This window comes from Sinocyclocheilus grahami, unplaced genomic scaffold (assembly GCF_001515645.1).
Source record: "Sinocyclocheilus grahami isolate Dianchi unplaced genomic scaffold, SAMN03320097.WGS_v1.1 scaffold137.1, whole genome shotgun sequence".
Taxonomy (NCBI): Eukaryota; Metazoa; Chordata; class Actinopteri; order Cypriniformes; family Cyprinidae; genus Sinocyclocheilus; species Sinocyclocheilus grahami.
Window position 1 is genome coordinate 75,165 of NW_015505316.1, and position 14,777 is coordinate 89,941.

Here is a 14,777-nt window from a genome sequence, read left to right on the forward strand (position 1 = left end):
TGTGTCTTGCCCACCATATACCTGTCTGCCTCTGTTTAACCCTGCCTGCTTCATGACCACGTCTCTGTCTTCTCCACAATAAAGCCTTGCAGATGGATCCGCACGTCTCACGTCTCGTCAGTTCCGTAACAGCAGTTTAGAGAGCTTCATTGATTATAACTGAACTTTGTAAGATCGCGATGAACGAAGATGAGTGACGCTTTTTAGTGATAAAGGGACCGCACTTTGCACACTTTCTAGTGTAGGCTATAATCCATTTAGAATTTGTATGAAGTTTTCGTTTTTCGGACACATAGGCTACACCCTGCAAAGTTTCGGGAATGACATCTGCATATTTATGCGGGATTCACTCTCGAAATAGCAGTGATTGGCAATGGACGGAACATAAATTATGTTGATTTAATTCTGGAACCGGTCCTGGCCAAACCTCCACAGACAAAAACTTGAGTAAACTTTATTGAGATCAGGACATATCAACCAGTCATTTCATTTCCAGCAAGGACGGTAGAATGTCACGATATATGACAGAATATAGTCCCACAACAGATCGTTTATTTTTTCCTCACGTGTCTCGCCTTTGGTAACAACGATTCAAAACGGAAACATTTCTAGTGACACGGGAAAAATACACGGAAAACTTCAGTGAACATCAGAAAAGCAGCGTGCACATTTCTGGTTAAAAATGAAAGGCCATCAACAGACAAACGGAAAGCATCACCATTCAAGTCAGCAGGAAGAGCCAAAGCTAGTCCACAGTGTCCTAAACGGTGGCAACCTCTAAGTTTTTCTTGACTGTGTTGGATTGAGTGCTTTTATGCGTTGCAATACGGTAGGGCATTGTTTTGATGCTTATATCAGAAAAAATAATATTTTGCTTTTATTTCGTATATATATATATATATTTTTTTTTTTTCTTTTTTTTTATTTGAATATTTTTAATTTTAATTGTATTTTTAGTTATTTTGCTATTCAGTATATTTAGCTTTATTTTTTATTTCAGTTTTACTACAACACAAATTTGGATCTTGGTACAGTTGATAAAGCTGTCTATGTTACTGGAGTCCACTGTCTGTCTATGATTGGCTCCCGTTCCCTCACATACTATACAGAGAAAGAGGAAAATCTGAGGGGCCACATGACACCAAATGAATTGTATCTTCTTCAAGACTCTGCATTCAGCTGCTGTGGTCCAGTAAATTAATAATGGTTAGATGGACACTTTACCTTTGGGGCACAGGCCAATGCAAGGTTCACACTGCTTAATGCCATTTTTCTTTTTTTCTCTTTTACCAGGAGGGCAACTGCTCACACATGCACTGCCATCCACAATAAAGTGACCTGAAAAAAAGAGCCTAAACGGTGGCAACCTCTAAGTTTTTCTTGACTGTGTTGGATTGAGTGCTTTTATGCGTTGCAATACGGTAGGGCATTGTTTTGATGCTTATATCAGAAAAAATAATATTTTGCTTTTATTTCGTATATATATATATATATTTTTTTTTTTTCTTTTTTTTTATTTGAATATTTTTAATTTTAATTGTATTTTTAGTTATTTTGCTATTCAGTATATTTAGCTTTATTTTTTATTTCAGTTTTACTACAACACAAATTTGAAATATTGGCAAAAATATTTATATTTTATTTCAGTTTTATTTAATTGAATCAAATTAACAACAATATCAACACCGAAATGTTCCCCCTGTGGACAGCTAGGCTAAGTAAAAGTGTTGCATACTTTTCCTTTGCATGTCCGTTTTCCATTTTGGGGTAAACACTCAGGGTGACAAGCAAGGCACTCTCCATTTGATGCTGCAAACTCCCGTGGCTCTCTGTGGACACACACAGTCCTTCAGACACTGTCCCAACTTTTAATAAACTTACAATAAATCTACCAAGCACACTGACCCAGAGTAGAGGTTGCAGTGGGATACACAGGTGCCATGCCGACTGTGGTTCCTGCACGACAAACACTGCTCAGGCCCCGGGCCCCAACATCCTGCGTCTGAGCACAGTGGGTCACACACATGGCCCTCTTCCTCTGTTTACACGAACACAGACATGTGAAACAAAGGACTGTTTGTGTACAGGTTAACGATGGACGACAAAATAATAACATGCATATGTGAAAGAAGTAGTATGCATTCTTAACTTTACTTACCACACTTGATCTGGGGTTTGTTGTCCTTGATGTCATTATCACAGTTACTGGTGACAATCTGGGTCCAGTTAACGTTGTGGTGATAACACAGGTTTTTATTTTGAGTGATGTACACACTGCCATCACTGATTTCACGCAAGGAACGCAGTCCTAGAGACGTGAGAGAGGGAATCTTCATCACCAACAAAGAGAAGGGCCTGATGAAGAGGATGAAATGAATGAGAAATTGGAGCAAAAAAGGGAGACTGAACGAAGGAAGGGACAGATCCACAGTGATTTCCCTTCAGAACTTATATATAAGCACCCGTGCCAGATTATAAAACAAAAGCAGATGAACCATTCATGACCCTGAATATGTGCTCATGCATGCCCCTCTTATCCTTACGGAAACATTTCACATCTCATCAGGAATATTGTCGTCATTACTTGGAACCCACAGCAGAAAAAAGACAATGTTTGTGCATTGAGAGATTGAGAGAGAGCAGAACAGAAATACGGGTTTTCAGACAGTTAGTTTTGCGGTTTGCAGGGAGTACATACCTCTTGCGGCTGTGGGACAGACATAAGCACATGAGGGGAGTAACATACAAAACACAGGGAACACAAAAAAACAATGGTGAGACGCACACACAATGTTAATCACTGCAGGATTAAAAAGTATTAAAACACTTAGTGGAGAGACAAACATATGAAAGATTAAATAAACATGGGATGTGACTGGGATAAGAGACACAAAATAATGACTGATGTGCAACTGCATGCACACACACACACACACACACACAGGGTCCAAAATTACAATGACAACCAATGAATGACATTCAAATTGAAACGGAATACTAAAACCTAAAATCAATCTTTAATTAATTATTCATCTTTAAGTAATTTTAGGCATCAAAATTATAATTTACATTACGAAAAATTTATATTTATTTTCACTCTGATTAACTTTGAGAACAATTTACTTTAAGTGAGCATTAGATAGTGGTAAAAGGAGTGTTTACAATTAGCAAATGAGTGTGTTAGATATTTAGATATTCATATTAGAATATATTAGACAATTAGATATTCAATATTGTCTGATATATACAGTGCCATTTAAAAGTTTAGGATGAGTAAGATTTTTTTTTAAAGAAATTAAAACGTTTAGTAATCAGGGATGTATTAAAATGAATTAAAAAATCAAAGATAAAGTGACAGTATTCAAGATTCCTATTTCAATAAATGCTATTCTGAACTTTCAAATAAAAAGTCTTGAAAAAAAAAACTCAGTTTCCACAAAAACGTTAATCAATGCAGTTCTGATGCACTGTCAATGAGGCATGTCATCCAAATCTCTCACTGAATGCTCCCAGAGTTCATTCACAGTTCATTTACAATAATTTACTAACCTTACTGGTTTCAAACCAGCTATCTTTAAATTACAATCCTAGATCTTTATCGACCACGCCACCATTTCCTCAGAAACGGTTATTTATTTTCCGGCTCATGCTTTTACTGAGTATAGTCGCTCGGTAAAAACCAGGACATTTGGGTAATTAAAAATCCTTAAAAAAAAAAAAAGTTCATATACATACAATTTCTATAAATAAAAAAACATATGTAATATATTTTTTTCAAAAGGAATTATTTAATTTTTTAAAGGAATAATTTTGTGGTTATTTGTTTTGTGCTACTGTGGTTTTCTGTATATACTTCTGATGGAAAGCGACAATGATTTGATTTGTTCGTTGCTGATAAAAAAAATGAATTTCTATAAATAAAAATAATTAAAATGACAAACCATATGTATTTTTAAAGACTTTTTAAGAATATTTATTTTAAAGTAAAATATATATTTTTTTAAATTTAAGATTTTTTATTTTAATTAAATTATTTTAAGAATTTTTATATTTTTGTTAATTATTTATTTAGTGTTTTTTTCCTGTGACTTTCTGAATATGCTTTTAATGGGAAGTTAAAGTCCATTTTCTTTAGCATACTTGATATCTCTGATTTGATGTTGCTCAAGACTAGCAATCATACATTTCTAAAATGGCACCAGCAATCACTCCTGTGTTTTATTTACTCTGCTACGCCAACGCAGGTGGTGTTAGGCGAGTGTTAATTGTGGACTCTCCAGCCACAAATTTAATCGAAAAGAACAACACAGAGAGGGGAGTGGTGTAGCACCATTCAAATCTGGCGTTTGTTTAAACTTGTGTCATGTTTACCAAGTTGTTCACGGTCTTCCATGGATACGTCAATGCAGTTCTGATGCACTGTCAATGAGGCATGTCATCCAAATCTCTCACTGAATGCTCCCAGAGTTCATTCACAGTTCATTTACAATAATTTACTAACCTTACTGGTTTCAAACCAGCTATCTTTAAATTACAATCCTAGATCTTTATCGACCACGCCACCATTTCCTCAGAAACGGTTATTTATTTTCCGGCTCATGCTTTTACTGAGTATAGTCGCTCGTAACTAACCAGGACATTTGGGTACGCAGATGGAACCGTACTGATACATGGCTTCAGAGTTGGGCTCCAGCTGAAAGGTCTGTCGGTTGTACACCAGAGGCCAAGGGCAGTGAGGGACGCAGGCGCCTGAATGATTGACATGTCGACAGGCCTGTTGGGAGAGTATCAGAGTTAAAAGCTTGAGAAAAGTTTGTTACAATGTTTTGTTTTCATTGAAATTGTCCCTTACAATAGATGTGGCAGATCTTGAGCAATTAGAGTATAATGGCAATGGTGCTAGTACTCACAAAGCAGTCTGTGTCTCTTGGTCCAATGCAGCCTCCAGCACACTCTGTGTGGCAGCACTCATTAGGGTTGGTCCCAAAACAGTGGCCATGACACTGAGGTGCACACACTGTTTTTGTCACTGAAATACACACAGACGAATCACCTTCGTATCATTTTGTATAACAGTATGACAGTTCATAGGCGCCGAATGGCTGAGCACCCACAGGAAAACCTCAAGATTTTCTTTATTTACCATCATATTGGCAAAACAAATCTGACAAACTATCAAGAGCATATTTGTGTTTGCACTCTGGAGAGCATCAAAAGCTTTCTATTTACATTGTTTTTTTTTGTTTTTTTGCAGCATTCAACAATGTAGCCAATCACAGACTGTTGAATTCTTGAACGCAACTGCCAATCAGAGGCATTAAAGTTAGAATCTACTCACCGCTCAAAACACTGCTGTCCATTGCTGAGTTTTGCAAGCTTGCGAATCCTCTTATTATAACGAAACTTCATGATATCATGATTGACTAAGATGAGGGACAGCTTTTTAGTGATTATAAAGGGAGTGCTCTTTTTTGCTTTCTAGGTTATATATAAATCCGTTCAGGATTTGTATAAAACTTTTGTTTTTTGGCCACATACAGCACACACTGCAAAGTTTCGAGAATGACATCGGCATATTTATGTGGGATTCACACTCGAAAGAGCAATGGACGGGACAAAAATATACATGAAAATGTATGTGCATTGAGGCTAGAGCACACTCAGTATTTAATTCTGGATAAAACTGTGTTTAAGCAGTTTTCATTATCAGTAGTTCATATTTAGGAACTGTCAGAGTGACAGTTTTGGACAAAAAAGATTTGGTCGGCAACAATAGCCTCGTGGGCAGTGCACCGACATTGCGCTTCTCTCTCCTCACTTCCTTTCAGAAATAGTGTCCTATCCAAATAAAGGCAAAATGCCAAAAAAAATAATTATCTTAAAAAAAAAAAGTTTTGACATGGCATCAGAAAGCCTTTTAAGCTACTTTTATGGCACTCTTTTGTTTATCAAATCATCATCTACTTTTCATATCTGGCAAGTAACAGCTCAGATGTTCTTCCTCACACCTCCTATTGTGTTTTACAGAAGAAAGACAACAATACGAGGATGGGACGACATAGGGGTAAGTAAATGACAAAAACAGTTTCTGGACATCAAAACATAATTGAGTGACACACACCTATCTCACACTCTCCATCAATAACCACCCAATCAAGGTGTGAATGCACAAACCTCTTCTTCCGTTGTTCTGGATCTGGATGCGAGCATCACTGTCTCTGACAATGTCCCGCCAGTTGATCCATGGAGCATAACTGAGATTCCTGTTATGGACAATCTGTACTCCTCCTTCCAAGATCTCTGCGGACCCGATGAAGGAAGTCTGATTCATTTAAGCCAGAACATGTGATGTATAGAGCTGGAACAAACACCTGTTTGCACTTGTGCTTGTCTAAAGTATTGTCTATTAACTGTACTATATTAAGTGTGTGAAGAGTTATTTTAAGTTTCATTTTACTCTCAAGACAGAAATAAAGAGGGGTTGTTCTAATTCTTGTAAATGTCTCAGAAGATCTGCAGAAAAAGTAAGATACTGCTTGCTCAGCTAACGCAGAAGACATACAATATATGTTCTTTTCTAAACAAGTCAACTGATGTGACCTACAAAACACACAGACACACTACTGCCAAGCTCAAGCTCTTCAGAGGGCCTGTCTGTATAGTATTCTGCTCTATTGAGTGACATGGGTGTGCCAGTGCTACACTATGCAAATGTGCCAGATTCCTAAACACTCCTACACATTTCCACAAATCACTGATGTCAAATCAAGCTGTCACATTCTTTTGTCTTAAGAAGGTAGCTTTACAAGACATGGGTCATAAATGCTCCACAGAAAGGAATGATCCGAGGAAGCATTTATGATCCAAGTGATAAAAAAACTCTCTCTTTCACATTGTAAAAATTACTATTGGATTACGTTTAAAGAAAATACTACTTCAGTCTTTGTACTCATGTTTAATTCAACAACAAAACTTGTTTATTTGTTATTATTTGTGAAATTTACTAGCAATTTCTGAGGGAAAATTGTTTCAAAATAAATTCATCACCAAATCTTTTTTAGGCCAAAATTATTAGAACACCAGTATTTTCACCAGCTAAGTCAGTTATTTCTATATTTGCTGTAGTGTGTCAGTAGGAAATATCAGCTTACATTTCCAAACATTCATTTTGCCATTAACTCTAATAATCCAGTGAGATTTGTGTTTGTACAAGGAGACTGACAACAGCCAGAGCTCCACACAGAGATCAGATCTCTTCATCATCCAGTTTGTCTGGAATGACATGAAGAAACAGAACAAACTGAGACAGACTAAATCCAGAAGAACTGTGGCAACGTCTCCAAGATGCTTTAAAAGACCTTCCTGCAAAGCTACAGTACTGTTAAAAAGTTTTAGGCACTAGTGTAAAAATGATGTAAAAAGAGGATGCTGTCAAAAATAATGTCATAAATAGATTTTCTTTATCAGTTAACTTCTATTTACTAAATTAAATCAACATTTGGTGTGACCATCCTTTGCGTTTAAAGCAGCCTTTGCCATATAGGTGCACTTGCGCACAGGTAGCTTTGCAGGTAGGTCTCTTAAATCATCTAGGAGACGTTGCCACAGTTCTTCTGGATTTAGTCTGTCTCACTTTGTTCTGTTTCTTCATGTCATTCCAGACAGACTGGATGATGATCAGATCTGATCTCTGTGTGGAGCTCTGGCTGTTGTCAGACTCCTTGTACAAACACAAATCTCCCTGGATTATCACAATTAATGGCAAAATAAATGCTCAGAAATGTAAACTGATATTTGACACACTGACACACTACAGCAAAAAATACCTGACTTAAAACCATTTTTTAGCAAGTGAAAATACTAGTGTACTAATAATTTTGGCCACCACTGTAGCAGGTATGTTTTGTTTCTGTTTCTGCAGTGGCACGCTGCATTGTGGTTTCATGTTCAATTTGGACAAATTACTAATTTCTGTACTCAAATGTGACATCTCTTTGACTCTTTTAGCACATTTCCCTCACTAACAGTTTATTACAATCTCATCTCACCTGTGAGGTTGGTGAGGTCCAGATCTTCCAGGCCACTGTGACTCTCAAAATTATGGAAGACAGAAAGGGCCCATTCCTTCTCATACAGGCTGCTACCACGAATCACTCTTAGTTGGTCCAGCGGCAACCTGCTGAACTGGTTCATAGCAATGAGGATGTAACCTGTGACCTCTCGGATACTCTAAAAGAGAAGCATACGATCAGAATTATATCTTATGGCCAAATCAACCATTATATATGTGTAAAAAATATTCTCTTACACCAAGAAAGGAGAAGTCGAGGTCACTCTCCATCTGTGTGATCTCAAGATTGCCCATGACGATCTCACATCCGGTGTAGCGCTCCTTTAGGTTGTTGTAGTGTTGTGCAGGCGTGCCTGTGGAGCTGAGAGCATTCTTGGTGCCTGTGCAAACTGGTGGGGAAAGAAAATAATTAGATCTAACTATGCTGTATATGAGTTTGTGGATCATTTGAATAGCAATTTACTGTCACAACTCATATTGTTATTTTTTAAAGAAATAATACTTTGATTCAGCTAGGATGCATTGGGATAATTCAACCAAAAATGAAAATGACCCCATGATTTACTCACCCTCAAGTCATCCTAGTTGTATATGACTTTCTTCTTTCAGACGAATACAATCGTCTGAAAGAAAGACTCTTTTTTTTTTTTAAGTTCTGGCTCTTCCAGAAAACTCCTTCCATCCTAAAAAAGTCTCCTTCCATCATAAAAAGTGCTCCACACGGCTCTGGGGGGGGGGGTTAGTAAAGGCCTTCTGAAGCAAATCGCTGTGTTTGTGTAAGAATAATATTTATATTGAGGGTGAGTAAATCATGGGGTAATTTTTCTTTTTAGGTGAACCATCCCTTTAAGTCGATTAAAAGTGACAGTAAAGCTATTTACAATGTTATAAAAGACTTCTACTTTAAATAAATGCTGTTCTTTCGATTAATAAAAAGTATTGAAATAAACATATCACAGTTTCCACAGAATATTAAGCAGCACAACAGCTTTCAACATTGATAACATTAAAAATAAATGTTAGAAATCAGCATATTAGAATGATTTCTGAAGGATCGTGTGTGACACTGAAGACTGAAATAATGGCTGCTGAAAATTCAGCTTTGCCATCACAGGAATAAAATAGATTTGAAAAAATATTAAAATAAAAAACAGTTATTTTAAATAGTAATAATATTTCACAATAATTACATATTGATCTTTCACTGTATTTTTGATCAAATACATGCAGCCTTGGTCAGTAGACTTCCTTCAAAAACATTAAAAATTTTTACCAACCACACAATTTTGATCAGTGTATTTACAGTTTATTACAGAGAATAATTTCAGCCCTGCCCTCAGTTTTGTGGGCATTTAATATAGGCTGAAAACCTCTTGTAAATAGCACAATTGTACGAGACTGTTCTTGCAAGATGCAGAAGAAACCTCTGTACACAAATATAGCCCTTTTGAAGTGGCCACTTCCACACAAGGCATCCACTCACAGCGCACACAAAGACTTCATGCAGTGGACACAACACAAGGTCATTAACATAATGAGGGCAAGGTCAGAGGTCGCCAAGAAGCTGCAGGTCAGCATGTAGTACAAGACAACTGAAAAGTCCCCAAACAGACTTAAAAAGAGAAGAAAATAATAGTGAGAAACAGCTTCAGACAGAGATGGAATCCAGGGTTATTGGCCCGAAGGTGACAGAGAGACATGACAACTGTTAGAAAAACTCTCTCTCTTGCTCTCTCTCCCTTCACCCCACCCATAAAAAATACACAAGGGTCTCCATGACTCTTAGGCCATAACTCTTGAGTGTACTGCAGTGTATCTGCAGAGAGGCATTACAGAGGACTGTTCACCATGAGCACATTACTTAACTGACAGTATGTGGCATTCAAGACTACCCAGCATGCACCGCAACAGATGTGAACTGATTTGAGATTCTGGTCTTGTAAGACATGACGATAAACTAATCTTTCTTGGCTATGTTCTAGTTATAGCAAGAATATTCCAGGTTAAATTCAGTACAGCTTGTGTTTTAGTAAAACTCAACTACAGTTTGTAAAAAATGAACAGAGAATGGAAGCCATCCAGCTAAAGGCACACCAAGAATGATATATATAAAGATAATTATAACAATAACTAAATTGACAACCACACCAACAGACGATATCGTTCTGTTTATTATTAGCGCACAATACAGTTCTGTCATTTGCCGCTTTAAACACTCAAGCTCTTTAATGTCAGGTGGATTCTGATTTGCTGTCAATGTTTTTATCGTTCGTCAACTAAAAAATTCAAAAGTGATTCTAATGATATCGTTCCTCTGTGATGTTACCATTATAGCTGTGGTGTGGCCTTAACCACTGTCATAGAATTAGACTTAGAGTGATTATTAAAACTTTTTAGTTACAGTTATCATTACAATTATCGTCTTTGGTGTGAACAGGTCTTAACAGTTTTGTTAAAAGAAAATTTTTCTAACAATGCCATAACATTAAATGAAGACAACATTGTTTTAGAATGTGCGGAAAAGGTTTAAAACATCCAGTTTTTTAATGTTTTAAGAACTTTTTTTTTTTGGTTATACAAATATTCTGAAAAACATGTAAAGTTTGTATTGTTTTTTAAAGCAACTGATTTCACAAATTCCTCTGTGAAAATTTTATGTGAGCTACTGTTGAGTTTTGCTCTAAAACGGCAACAAAAAAAAAAACTAATCTGAGAAAATGGCATCAATTTTTTTTGACTGAATTTAGATTGATTTGATATCAATTTCTACAGTGTGTTTTCTCGGAATCTGAGTCAAACTTGTCCATCACAACACAGATCACAGAGACTCGACTCAATTTAGAATTTATGCATTTTGCCTTTGTAGAGCAGAGTTTTACTCTGGAAATCAGCCCTTAGAGGTGGGACGAGCCAGCCACAAATATGTCAATGGGGTGTGAGTTCAACTTGGAATATTCCTTTAAGAACATATAAGGACTTGAAAATGACATTGAAAAACAAACACAGCAAGTTCTGGCTGGTGAACCTGCGTGCGTTCACATTCAATAAACCCATCCATCAAAGCGTTGCCATAAAATATTAATTGTGTGCAAAGAACACTCAAGAAGAACAAAACAAAACAAAATCTTTAAATGTTGGGAGTTGGAAACTGCTGCAGTCAGGTTTTTTTCAGGCGTATTTTGCGGTGTATTCCTGAGACTGGCAGAGTGTAATGCTCAGCTGCATGTCTGGAGCCTAAGGCTGTATCTGGCTATGAGATCGAGAGAGGCATTATTAATGAACAAAGCACAGTATTGTCACTTAGCTATAAATGTGTGGCTCTGTTAATGTGTAGCTGTGATTGACAGTCGTTCTGTGTGTGTGTGTGTGTGTGCAGGGCTGAGATCATGCAACCAGACAATAGGTTGAGTGTGAGCGTAATACTCTATCAAGAGGAGGGGGAGTCCAGAGAAGGGGACATAAGAGTGGCCGCTGTCCTCTACACAGCTCTATTCTATATGTTACTGCATCCCCAAATGTGTACAACCACACCACTGAGTGACTTTACAGCTACAGCAGTCAAACACACTCGCCTGCCCTTCTTAAAGTCTCAGGAATGAGGCTGGAGGGGACGACTTATAGTAGCATGTGTTCTGGGAATGCATAAAAGGAAGTGCTGTCACATGGGTTTCTGTTACACATCTGCACTATTCTGCATGTTTGTCTTAGATAAAAGAGCTAATTCACAACGGATACACTTTGTAAACATCTTAAATGGTGTTATAGATTTAAATGTGGACTTTTATTTTTGATTTTTGCAATATATAAGTTATATATTGGCTCAAGTGTTTTTATCAGTCGAGTTTTAATGTTATCTTGTACAATTTATTGGGACCATATTGGTTATCGAACAATAAAGGTGACTTTTGATTGGTAGCAATTGATACTGGATATTTAGTGACCAATATTAGACTTTTAATTCTAGATTATCTTTTCTGCATGTTCTTACATTTTAGATGAGTTCTATTTTTAAGTGCTATATTAACTCGCATAATGCATTCCAAAAATCTGCATACTGTACAATTTTTGCATATTAGTTTTTTAACAAAACAACATAAAAAACATATTACTCTGAAAAATGTTCAAACAAAACATTCTTTTTACATGCAAATATGTTCACCTTCAAATAAAAAAGATGTATTTTTCATGCTGCAATGATTCATCAATAATCATGTATATTCATGTTTACCAAAAAATGTCAGTCACAAAAGTATGTGCAAGATATTGGAAAAAGCCTAAATAGATACTCATAGGTACTCAAAGTCTCATAGATGTGAGAAAAAAATCAAGATGTAAAAAACAAAAGTCTGCATAACATCATGATGTGTAAAGCCTCCGTTTATTCCCGGGTCAGAACTCTTTTCTTTTCTCAGTTTTGTTTTTGTTTTTTTTATCTAAAAAAAGGAAATGTGCATTTTGATAGTTATGGACCATCTGCAAAGTTAGGTTCCTTTTCTAAAAACTATGCATTTTTAAAAAATATCTTCCAGGTCAAAAAAGACCGGCATTAGAGCAGAAATGTAACTCTTTGAGAGCACTTTTCCACCTCTTTTTTGTCATTACATTCTTGAACAGATCTCAAAATCAATAGTTATCCATATTTCATACTGTAACATATAATATTGTGGTGCCTACATTTTCTTAAGCATCACAACATGGATTAAATCAGTTGAGGTTTTTAATATTGAATCATTGAATAATTATTGTACTGGCCAGAATTTTAATCAGTGCATCCCTATTATCTATTCAAAATTATTAAATTAAATCTGAGAAACATCCTTATACAATACACTATGAATACATGCATGTGTAAAGGTGTACACACCAACATGACTTACATACATATTTGCTATTACATGAGGTATTGTCTAGATAGCATATGCATGTTCATACACACACAGGTTTGTTTTTGTGAATTGTGTGGACATTCCATAGGCGTAATGTTTTTTATACTGTACAAACTGTATTTTCTATCGCCTTACACCAACCATACACATAAACCTACCCCTTACAGGAAACTTTCTGCAGTTTTAGATTTTCAAAAAAAGTAATTCTGAATGATTTATAAGCCTTTTGAAATATGGGGACACTCAAAAGGTCCTCATTTATCACCTTCTCGTTGTAATACCTATGTCATTATACAAATTTGTGTCCTCATAAATCACAAAAATGCCCACGCACGCACACACACACACACACACACACACACACATACAAGATGTCTGGATGCTAATAATGCATGGAGTCCTGTTCATTCACACAAGTAATCTTAAGTCAACAGTACCACAGATAGAGAGCAGAGACTTCTATGGAACATGCAATAGTATCCAGCAGTGCACAATGATTATAGCTCAATGAGCATTAATAACAGAGTCAGGGCGGGGACTGAGCATGTATGACAGGCAGAACAAGAGACAAAAAAAGGGTGAATGGAAGAATCCATGAGGGAAAGCAAAGATAGATTAGCAGACACATGGAGAAAGACATGAAAAGAGTACTAGTGTCAAACTGAAATAAGAGCCGGCATGAGACAAAAAAGACAATCTCCAAAACACACATCCACACCTATTCACGTCATCTTCTGCAAGTACAGACTGCTCCGAATCAGAGGCCATTAGGTTTGGCGGTTAGTGGGACGTATGCATAGTTTCTGTCTTAAATGAAGTGATGCATTGGACTTTTAAAACAAAGAGGCTTCACCTATATACACACATCTACAGGATCTTAATATTTGATATTGCACCATCAGGAGAGGTTTTATTGGGTCGGTGCAGATGTCAACCATTCCCAGTCTTCTTTACACCGGAAGGAAAGAGTGATTACATTATTAACTTAGTCCAGTCCTTCTTATCAAACCTCTTGTATGCTTAAAAGAGGCTGAACTTTGGAGCCATGGTTGTAAAGGAGTTATTAAAGAGCAGTTTATGACATCGCACTACAGTCCCACACCTTATTCTGTTCAGCTCAGTGACGTAATGTGATTGGCGGTAAAAGTACGAGAATGGGATTGGCCATCACTGGAATCATAGTTCTTAAAGCTAATGTTCTGTGGAAAAAGAGCTACTGAGGGAAAAAGAGCTCTTTGCCCTGAAGCTGTTTAAGTAGAAGCTGGTTTAATTATTTCAAGAGTGTCAATATATCAAGTCAACATGACTCACAAGAGCTTGCTGTAAAGGCACAGAAGCCGTTCCCTTACTTAATGTACAAGCATGCATTTTCCTATATATTATTATTATTACAGTTCACAAGAGCTTGCTGTAAAGGCACAGAAGCCATTCCCTTAATTAATGTACAAGCATGCATTTTCCTATATTATTATTTTTATTATTACTGTTCACAAGAGCTTGCTGTAAAGGCACAGAAGCCATTCCCTTACTTAATGTACAAGCATGCATTTTCCTATATTATTATTATTACAGTTCACAAGAGCTTGCTGTAAAGGCACAGAAGCCGTTCCCTTACTTAATGTACAAGCATGCATTTTCCTATATATTATTATTATTACAGTTCACAAGAGCTTGCTGTAAAGGCACAGAAGCCATTCCCTTAATTAATGTACAAGCATGCATTTTCCTATATATTATTATTATTACAGTTCACAAGAGCTTGCTGTAAAGGCACAGAAGCCATTCCCTTAATTAATGTACAAGCATGCATTTTCCTATAT

General features: G+C 36.5%; 1 protein-coding gene across 1 annotated transcript in view; it reads right to left on the bottom strand.

The window, feature by feature from the left end:
• The window catches only part of LOC107591118 (receptor tyrosine-protein kinase erbB-3-like), a 39,580-nt gene that overhangs the window by 12,378 nt on the left and 12,425 nt on the right, over positions 1-14,777 (bottom strand). The window contains exons 2-7 of the mRNA XM_016280161.1: positions 8,309-8,460; positions 8,049-8,229; positions 6,133-6,300; positions 4,911-5,053; positions 4,633-4,774; positions 1,225-1,338 (exon numbers count right to left, since the gene is read on the bottom strand). Coding sequence (XP_016135647.1) covers positions 1,225-1,338; positions 4,633-4,774; positions 4,911-5,053; positions 6,133-6,300; positions 8,049-8,229; positions 8,309-8,460 — 900 coding nt within the window. The remainder of the gene's footprint in view (positions 1-1,224; positions 1,339-4,632; positions 4,775-4,910; positions 5,054-6,132; positions 6,301-8,048; positions 8,230-8,308; positions 8,461-14,777) is intronic.